Source organism: Platichthys flesus, chromosome 17 (assembly GCF_949316205.1).
Source record: "Platichthys flesus chromosome 17, fPlaFle2.1, whole genome shotgun sequence".
NCBI lineage: Eukaryota > Metazoa > Chordata > Actinopteri > Pleuronectiformes > Pleuronectidae > Platichthys > Platichthys flesus.
In genome coordinates this window covers 9,292,923-9,303,459 of record NC_084961.1, presented here as the reverse complement: position 1 = coordinate 9,303,459, position 10,537 = coordinate 9,292,923, and the positions used below count along the sequence as shown (strand labels likewise).

At 44.3% G+C, this 10,537-nt stretch overlaps 1 protein-coding gene across 1 annotated transcript; it reads left to right on the top strand.

The window, feature by feature from the left end:
- The first annotated feature begins 6,159 nt into the window (after window positions 1-6,159).
- On the top strand, window positions 6,160-9,750 carry LOC133972858 (zinc finger MYM-type protein 1-like). Its single transcript, XM_062410454.1, has 3 exons — window positions 6,160-8,039; window positions 8,512-8,611; window positions 8,860-9,750. Exons 1-3 carry the CDS (start codon window positions 6,415-6,417, stop codon window positions 9,385-9,387), a joined length of 2,253 nt encoding a protein of 750 aa, XP_062266438.1. The 5' UTR covers window positions 6,160-6,414; the 3' UTR covers window positions 9,388-9,750.
- The last annotated feature ends 787 nt before the right edge of the window (window positions 9,751-10,537 follow it).

The following is a 10,537-nucleotide window of genomic DNA, read 5'->3' as shown; positions in this document are numbered from 1 at the left end:
AATTTCCATTTATCCCCAGTGTACACACACACACACACACACTCTTTAAAGGGATTATGTCACTTAAGTATTAGCGCTCGGCTTTATTCTTTTATACTTGACTTTCATCCCCATTAGTTTCAACTAAGTGATGCTCCGTCTTCCAACGCACCACGGGCCGTGTGACGGATGCTCGCACCGCCGGAGCCGGGAAGCTGCCTCACCCTCCCTGTGACCCCGCTCCACAGTTAGTCAAATGACAATCCCCACGCCTCTGGATACAGATGGTGCATCATCGGCTTTTTCCACAACAAACTCCAATCAGAGAGCAGCGTCTACCTCGTTCTCCACCGCACAGCGCCCGGGTCCCCAGCTGTGTGGAGCGGCTGCCCACACTTTGTTTTTTAGTGTTTGTGCAGGTGCTGCAGCTGGATCTCTTCCCCCCCCCCCCCCCCCCGCCCACCCACCACGGACATGCCGCATGTCGCAGACTGGCTGGCTTGGCTGGAACATTTATTTTCACTGTTTACTCTGGCAAGTCTACAGGCCCTGCTGAGAGCAATTCTTGGGGTGCTTAATTTTTGTCACTTTGACTCATGCAGTCATCCCAAACCAGAAGCGCACTGAAATTTCCATTTATCCCCAGTGTACACACACACACACACACACACACACACACACACACACACACACACACACACACACACACACACACACACACACACACACACACACACACACACACACACACACACACACACACACACACACACACACACACACACACACACACACACACACACACACACACACACACATACAGATTCCCGGGATAAACCTCATCCCATACGCACCGCAACTGCCCACATTATCCCACGCTTCACCCTGCCAACAGACTGGGTCCACCCCAGAACCTCCTCGACCGGTTGTCATGACACAGCTGCAGAGTTCTGACATGTTCATTTCGGCCCCGAGTTCACCCCCAGCTAATTATCCTTCAACTCTGTAAACACTAGTAGCACCAGTTAACACCAATTAATGGCCACTAATCATTGCCAGATGCTGCACCTTGAGTAATTTGCCCCACTTCCTACACTTGCACTTGCAATTTCACACATTTGCATTTCTGTCATCTTACTCACATGTCGATTTATGCAGATCTATACGGGGGAGAATCAGTTTTTAATGTATTTTTTCAGGTGATGATCGAAGCTGAAGGTCTAAAAGTTGTCAGGATATAAGTGTGGGACTGTGGCTGTGACAGTATTTGACTGAGTTTACGCGGGTAAACCCAATAAGACAACCGATTTACGTCTCACTTCCAGTCAAAGTATTTGCCTTTCTGTTATTTCCCCCCCGGTCACTCATGTTCGACATCGCCGACTTACCGAACACAGAGGCGCGCGCTCACCTCGCTGTCTGCCAAATTAGTGCCTTCCCCCCGGTGTCACCTCTCCATCACTGACGGAGCCGGAGATGGAGTGATCCCTGTGATGGATGTGGAGCGATCGGAGTCGAGAGATACACGTGTCTAATGCCAAGTCGTTTGACCCGGAGTGAATGATGTAGATACCAGTTCCATTAATGCGTCTGATTGATAAATTATTCTCTCGAAAAACTGTGAAAATGTTGCCAAGGTCTCCTAATGTTAAAGAAAGAGAAAAAAAACTCTAGATCTGCCCCCTGATTTGAATATTCACCCAATTGTTCTACTTTCTTGACCGTTATCACATCTTTCTCCCAAGTTTTGTGGAAATCCGTTCCGGTGTTTTTGTGTAATCTTGCTTACAATCAAACAAGCAACAAACAAAAGCACAGGGGGCGAAAACATAACCTCCTTGTGGGAGGTAACAGCCTGTGCCTAAGTTTTGATGCCACAGAAAGACAAATATTGGATTTCCTCTAACAATCGAGAAGAAAAAAAACATGTCCGACTGTCAAATAGTAAAAAAAAAAAAAAAAACCATTGAAACGCTCACACAGGGGGAGATGACACAAAGCGCAGTTAAGCATTTTGAAAACACATTTTACTCGATCCCAAAACAAAATCATTTCTGAGCACCAAATAATCAAAAGCTTTATTCGCTCGCTCGTTTCAGTCTGCTCCGACGTTCTTCCTGATTTGCTGCTTCATTGTTTGTATTGATTAGTCAAGTGCACACTGCTCGCAGCCTCGCCTGCCAACTGTACTGTTGCCAGGGGAAGGCATAAACAAACCTCTGCCAGCGCCTTGCCTCCTTCAGCAACAGCTGGGCCACATATGCTGCCAATCAATATAAACAAACATGGCCTCCCTGCGCCAGGGATAAGGGTAGACAGGTATGATTCATCCTCTGTGCCGCCGGTGGGAGGTGCCCGTAATAATAAGCAGAAATAGATCTCTTCCCGTTGCGTTACGAGCACCGGGGTTAGTAGGGGTAGGTCGCGAAGATCATTTGTCCCCCAAGGTAACTGGCAGGGTTCCCCACATAACCCCTCGCAGTTTTGCCGAGGATTAGAGCAGCGTGAATCCACCGGGGCTGTGATTTGCGGCGTTCGGTGCACAGAGAGAGCCGCCAAGATGAATGGGGAGCGGGCACGGATCATTGGTGTCGTGCCAGTCGCACCGCAGCTGAGCATATTCAACGCAGACAGCGGGGGAAGATCACAGTTATCCCAGTGAATCATGACACTCTGCTGTTTGATATGCACTTTGTACGCCGGCCCATTTCGGCACATGATCGTCTCATCAAGTGAACGGTGTTTTGATGCATCTTACTCCCCGGAATAATGATGACATTTCTATGCAAGCACCGTTTAAGCATTTCGATCAATGCGCCTCGGTCCTTTGTGGCCGACGTGATGGCGAGTTCGGCGGCTTGTATGCCGTTGTCTCAGGGGCCCGGCTGAAGACACGGGCCACGGAGGACAATGGCCGCGCCGAGTGGGTATGGCGTCCTCTTGATGAAGAGTAATGGCTTGAAACAATATTTCCCCCGAGAGGTGGAATTGAAATCTGAACACTGTGATATGGTTTCATCGCCATGCAATCTGGAGATGTCAGATCAGTTTTGCCGGGGCCCGGCACTGTTACGGGGGAGCGGAGCACAACCACAGGAGGAACGGGTAATTTACAGATAGCCATTTTTATTGGCCGCACCAAACCAGAGACATCTCCCAGTGAAGGGTGAATAAATACACTTTCTGTGAGTAGACATAAAGACACAAGTCAGTGCTCTTCGTGGATGGTTGTATTGTTTAAAAGAATTGCTTTTACACATGTGGTATGATCCAAGGAGTGTATGGGATCATCCATATTTGGTCAAAATAGTGGTGATTGACTGGATAACAGCAGGTAACATAGATTTTCTTTTTTTAAAGAATTACAAATCCATTCAACTTTTGTATTAAGAGACATTTTACTATGAAATTTCAATGCTAATTTCCTTTTCACTAAATGAATATATCATATCTGACTTTAGATTCTTTGCTCTGCAGGTGCACAGGTTACGCAGCAATATTCAGCACATTCAATCAATCTGGTGAATCTTTCTAACTCTTACAATTTTCCAAAATGAAAGATTTAACACACAAACAGCTTTAATATGAATGTTTAGAAATCTTGAAACACTCCTTTTTTGATGACCTTCACCAATTTGATCTCCCCTCCATATTGCTCAGTGTTAATCAAACAAACTTTAATGAAACTCCGAGAGTAATAAAGACGCTCGTACAATCAAGATATTTTGTGACAAAATCTATCCTTGAGCTACGATTATTCAAATAATGAATAATAAAATGTCTCCAATCAGTGCCAGCGATACGGAGCTACTTAATAATCAGGGATGGTATTTAGACAAGGGTTTATTGGTGCATTTAAATCAGCCCCATTGTGCGGGTGCAGTCATTAACAAGACCATGACTCTGTTGGAAACCTCCATCACGCCGGCTGTCAGAAGTCATGACTGACACTTTGCTGCGGCAGCCCGGGTGAAGTCGAGAGAAGTCGAGGCGCAGGGGGGGGGGGGGGTTTACAGTAGCTAAGTGATTTCTCAATGAAAAAGAGAAATTAAGGAAATTCAGTAGGGGTAGCTATGATTACACTCGGGGAAAAAAGAAAGGGAATACGCTTTAAAAGGTATACTGCTGATTCCAAAACAAACACTGCGGCTGAAAGCATGTGGAGTCAAGGCCACACTGTTTTTCTCCCTTTCCAGCTGCACGGCTGTGGAGATCCTTCATTTGTTTACTTTATTTACCAGTCAATTACATTTTAATGCCACGATCGCCTAATGTCCGTATTCTGTCTTCCGATGGGGCCCACATGTAATGACTGTGATAAATAAAAGACAGTTTAATTACACGAGATCCTAATTGTGTGCATGCAAGGCCTCCATCACGGCCGCCTTAAATCTATACCATCATCGAGAGGGAGCGGGGAGACCGTGAAGTCTTTGTCTGATGCCGTATCTTGTGGCGTCCTAAGAAAAAACCTAGGGTCTGGTATGGTTTTTTCAGATACTGGTGTTAACTTGAAACATTAAAACAGTATGGTGCCTACACGGTGCTAAATATTCAAGCTCTAAACTTGAATAATATCTAAAAAGCTGCTCTGTGATTCGCTGATGCTGCCGTGTAGGAACTGACGTGGAGGATTGGTGAATTCTAAACAGTAACCAAATCTGGAAAGAGGAAATTGAATGCATAGAGGGAACGTTTGAAGAAGCTACCAGCAACACAGCAACGCAGCTTACAGATGATGAAGACGCAAGTTCATTACGCTCTGTATATACCTTTGGGTTTCTCACTGACATACGCAGCAGCCGCCCCCACGGTTATTATTCTGCCCGGCACACAGTCACCGCAGCCAGGAGTTGTTAAGAGGAAATAGAATATTCTGGTCATTCCTTGCAGTTGCTGTGGTATATTTTAGTCCCAGTGTGATGCCATTCATTACTTCCCTGTCAGGGCTCTCACGACTCAGGGCTCAGCAACTAATTGAGATGACATTTCCAAACACACACACACACACACACACACACACACACACACACACACACTCTGCACACATAAAGCCTTTATTAGAGGTTATATCAACAGAGTGGACTCCTGCTGCAGCGGCGCATGCATTATTTTCCACTATTTTTCCTCCGCACTACAAAACATAAACGCTCTTCTTGCTTTTGAAAACTTTTGGAATTTCTCTTTGATGCTCTCTCGGTCTTGTACAGAGAGAAAAAAAAATCCAACATGGTTCGAAATGGGATTTCAGACACGAGGCCGGGGAATGAGGAAACAGGAGCGAAAAGAATTGCATCATTCTCTCATAAGCCAGTGCTATACCTTAATCACTTTTAACAATCAGGTAAAAAATAGCTATGTGGATGTTGTGCTGTTAAGATACATGCTGTGTACAATCTGCGACATCATGAGCAAGTGACGGACCTGCCAGCTACGACATCGCTAATTGTCTCTCTGAGACGTTGTGCAGGGAAAAGTTAATTATGTCCTTTGTGTGCTCACTTTAATGACAGACCTGATCAACACCATGCTTCGCAGTGAGCACAGATACGGTGGAGTCGTAACACGAGGGCGTTAAAATTAGCTTCGCAGTCTCGGCGGTAGCTTGGCGCGGCAGACAGTGTGATCACACCGAACAGTTTCCTGTCACACCGAGGGAAAGGGACAACGTTTCAGATGACGTTTTTCACCCCAAACCAAAAATACCCCTCCCTACAGGTGCATTCGAGGTCTGGCTAAATGCTATTGGCTAAAATACTGATGGCGGGACCGCCAGTAATTGATATTCTTGACGCACTGCAGAGGACAAATGGCTGTCGCACTCGTTGTACTGTCGGGAGAATCAACAGCTTCAGCAATGTTTCCCAAATAAGCATTTCGTCTATTTGTCGGCTGTAGCCACTAACGAGGTGATGTTGATTTTTTTTTTTCTACCCATTTTCGGCATTTATCTCTATTTGGGGTGGTTGGCTATTGGATTATGTTGTTTAATAGATTCAGTCCATAAAACCCTCTCCGTGGTGTATAAATGATGAATGATCAGTCATCAGTCCAATGAACACGCAAAACATAGCAATGCACATACAGCCGGTAAAGATGTTCTTTAAATCAACACAACCATCCAGGGGCGGCCGGCCAATAGAGGGCGATAGGGCGCCGCCCTCCTTGAGTCAAAAAAAAAAAAAAAAAAAAAAAGATAATATGCCTAATATTTTTTTTTAATAATATATCATATGTATATATTTTTTAGTGATAATGATGCTAACCAATACATTTTGTAAAAAATTAAGCCTGTTTTCCTCTGAGCAGTTGTGTTTCATACCAACCGAGCGCTATGGGCGATTTCAGCCTGCCTGGAAATCGCCCCCAGCGCTCTCATTGACTTTCATGTAAAAGCTTTTTTTTTCAAACTGCAAGCCCTGCAATGCATTCTCTATGGGTTCCGGGAGTGCTTGCACTAACGTGATTCCGTCATATCATACGTACACTACAGTGAACGTCACGTGGTGCTTTGCTGCCGCCGCAGTCACGTTCACGATCGTCATGGCGAATATTACAGCTCAGAGCAACTCCATCATTTCATTTAGAGAATTACCATTTAGTCGTCGAAGCAATCAGGAAAAATTGGCTGTTAAACAATTAGGACCACCCCGACCAAATTTAAATATAAAACAAATATCAAAGAAAGGAGGCAAGTCGTACACCAGGGGATTTTCGCGGTGCTGGTACGAGAGGAAAAACTGGCTAGCAGGATGCGAGCTAGCCAACGGACTCTTCTGCTACCCCTGCGTCCTCATCCACCCTGATGGCTGCACCACGGAAACACCTTGGACTACAACAGGTTTCAAAGATATGCATCATCTGTCCGAAAAAATAAAAAAGCATGAAGCATCGAGGATCCACATTGACAGCTGCTTAAAACTGTCAGCGTTTGGGAGCGTCAACATTGCTACGCAGTTGGACGATGGCTACAGGCTAGCACTGCGTCGGCACAATGATGAGGTGGGAAAAAATCGCCACATTCTGGGCCGCCTGATCGACGGTGTTAAGTTCTGCGGTGTATTCGAGTTGGCCTTGCGAGGCCGAGACGAGAGCGAGGGATCCAGCAACCCCGGAATTTTTCGAGGATTGGTACAGTTTATTGCATCCCTAGATGAAGTTTTTGAGGAGCATTTAAAAACGGCCACCGTCTTTAAAGGCACATCCAAGACCGTCCAAAATGAGCTGCTCGACTGCATGGCAGCTGTCATTAGGGCACGCATTACGGAGGAGGTGAAGTCGGCCAGCTTCGTTGCGATACAAGCTGACGAAACAACGGACGTCTCGACTCAGACTCAGATGGTCATGGTATTGCGATACATTGATGGGAGCCATGCTGTTCAAGAGCGTTTTTTTGAGTTTGTCCCCCTCTTGTCTTCAACGGCTGACTCGATTGCCACTGCTATTATGGAGAGACTGAACAGTCTATTCACCGAGGAAGAGAGGGGTAAACTCATCGCGCAAGCATATGACGGGGCCAATGTGATGAGAGGAGAGAAGGCTGGTGTGCAGCAAAAAGTGCGAGAGCATTACAAAAATGCACATTATTTACATTGCTATGCACACCAGCTGAATTTGATCATGCAGCAAGCCACTTCTCAGGTCCCAGCAGTGAGGGTTTTTTTCTCGGATCTGAATGGCATTTCTAGTTTTTTTAGTCGGTCACCCAAACGCACCACCATCCTCGACCAGGTTGTTGCACGAAGGCTGCCAAGAGCATCGGCCACAAGATGGAACTTCAACAGCAGGGTCGTGAACACAGTCTATGAGAACCTAGATGACCTCATAGAGTGTTTTGAAGCCATCAGCACAGACGGCTCATTTGACTGCACCACAGTGAGGGAGGCATCTGGCTACCTGAGGATGCTGCAGGACGATGACTTCAAGTTTTTCCTGCATCTATTTCATCAAATCATGCCTCACGTTGACATTATGTACCAACAGCTGCAGAAGAAGGACATTGATGCAGTCTTCATCAAACGTGCTCTGCAGAGCTTCACAAGCAGTGTTCAAGCCATACGGTAAGATAAGTTACACTTTATTGTCACCATGGGGAAATCTGTCTTGGGCACAGTGAATGATTGATTCATTAAAAACTATTAACTATAACTATTGCACTTGAACTTGGGAATAAGGTGCAGGTGCTAAAGTATGAGTACTTTCCTATTTATTGCACATTATTCTATTGCACGTTCTATTGCATCAGCTTAATGGAGGCCAGAACAAATTATCATTTTAAGCGATTTGATTTGCATCTTAATACACATTCTTCTGCCTGATGGCAGCGTTTCATATTCAGGGAAACTATATTATTTGCCTTTTTCCTAACTCCCTTTTAATATAGGCTCTGTAATGGCTCGTATAGGAGATCTTAAAACAGGACAAAACATACTATTATTACTGGTTTTCTAAGACAGGAACTGTAGGTAATTGCATTGACATACTGTATACGTTCATATACTAACACACACTCTCCTTGTCTGTCGGTTTCAGGGACCAGAGCTCATCTCCAGAGCAGCAGCAAGTAGCAGCAGGAACTACAGGAAAAAGGAGGGCCTTGGGAGAGCAAGACAAGCAGAGGCTGTCTAAGGAGGTAGATGATTTTGTAGTTTTGTTTGTTTATTTTCTTTTTTTGTTCTATTTTTCTCTCACTTCACTTCATTGCATACCTTACTGTATTGTATTCTAAAGTCATGCAGACCTCCTTTTTAAGGCCTCTGGAACCTAGTGTTAAAAAATCACCCCTTCTGTATTTACAGCTACATTCAAGGATGGATGGTGGCAGTGTTTTTAACTCATAGTGTACTTCCAATTTGTGATATACTCTCTTTATTTTGACAGGTCTGTGACACCATCTTGGGCCATGCAAACGAGAGGTTCTCTTTCACAAGCCACCTTGTGAGTGCAACGCTGCTACAAGGAGACCTGTTTGAGCAGTACTCCCATGTGTTCCCTGATGAGGCTCTGAACACCACTGCCAAGGCATACCCCATGCTGAATAAGGCGAAGCTCAAGACTGAACTGTCCCTTATCTACGAGAGTCCAGATTTCAAGGGCTGCAGTGGTGCATTGGCACTCTACCAGGTTCTACAGAGGAACAACCTCCACGAGACCCTATCTGAGACTGTGGCTCTGTTGAACATCCTCATAACCACTCCCATGACAACTGCTGAAGCTGAGAGGTGTTTCTCGACCTTAAAGAGAATCAAGACATTCCTGCGAAACTCAATGGGACAGGATCGTCTCAATGCTCTGGCCATGCTTTCCATGGAGAGGGAACTAGTCAGGAACATGCCTGATTTTAATGAGAGGGTCATTGATCACTTTGCTGCTTTGAAAGAGAGACGAGCAAAATTTCAATACAAGTGAGAAATGTTGTTTTAATGTTGTTGTGTTGTTGCACTACTCAAATGTTGAATTGGAAATAGCTGTATTAATTGCATATCATTAGCCAATTTTTTTGTTTGCTTTGTAATGTACATGTGTCTTATGGGTAAATTCTTGTTAAATAGCACCCAATGTTTTGATTATCACCTTGGATCATTCTTGTTTTAGGAATACTGTAAATATTGCAATGAGTAGGCTATGCCACTAGTTTTTATATATGCTGTCATCAAGTTGTGTGATGAGAACTGTAAATATTATAATTACTAGGCTATGCTAACATCCATTTTTTGTTAAATCAGAACACAACTGCTGCACTTAAAATAAATGTTATCAGATGGAGAAAGAGTATTGTGATTTATTGTAAAGCAGTCTCTTTTAACTTTCCGAGGTATTTAAGGAGGCAAAATGGTAGATGAAAATGTACCGTTAGATGACCACAGTGGGATAGTTCATTCATCAGCCAAAAGCATGTTAACATTCACTATAAACTTGATTTAGCTGTATCAAAAAAATCATATAGAACATGCAGTCGATGTCTGATGTTGCCATTTAGCTGTTCGATGAGGTAAGCAGAAAACAATCTGATTGTACCGTGGATCTTAGCCATCATCGCAACAATTGCCCCCCCTGAGAAATTTGTCAGGAGCCGCCACTGCAACCATCACATATCATTATCTCTTTATAACAGTTTTTCATCTAAGAAATAAAAACGCAATGAGATGCAATGTTTACGCTGAGCACATTTGAACTGAATCCCTCTGTACTTTTGTGCAAGAACAATTTTTACAAAAGTCAATCTTCTTTAGCAAAATTTCACGTAGCAATACTTTTATCGAAGTATAACTCTCTAGAACTCTTTTCACCCCTGGTTGTTTCATTATTTCATCAGCCAGTGGAAAAACATTTCCACTTCTTATTGACTGAGGGTGCTGAATAATGATTAATGATTAAAACACAGCCATGTACACACTCTCTCTCTCTCTCTCTCTCTCTCACACACACACACACACACACACTTTGTCCTCAAAACCTGGGACACATTGCACATGAAAGGTGCTCGACATCAGAGGGAGTCAAATTGGCCTTGGCTGGGAGGATTGGGCCAATCAACCTCCAACCGTATAATTAGTAA

What these genes read in the sequence shown, in the direction of transcription:
- LOC133972858 (XM_062410454.1), top strand. Translation starts at nt 6,415, where the DNA reads ATGGGTTCCGGGAGTGCTTGCACTAACGTGATTCCGTCATATCATACG. An exon ending in AGCAGTGTTCAAGCCATACG is followed by an intron (nt 8,040 to 8,511) that starts GTAAGATAAGTT and finishes TGTCGGTTTCAG; the next exon opens with GGACCAGAGCTCATCTCCAG. An exon ending in AGCAGAGGCTGTCTAAGGAG is followed by an intron (nt 8,612 to 8,859) that starts GTAGATGATTTT and finishes TTATTTTGACAG; the next exon opens with GTCTGTGACACCATCTTGGG.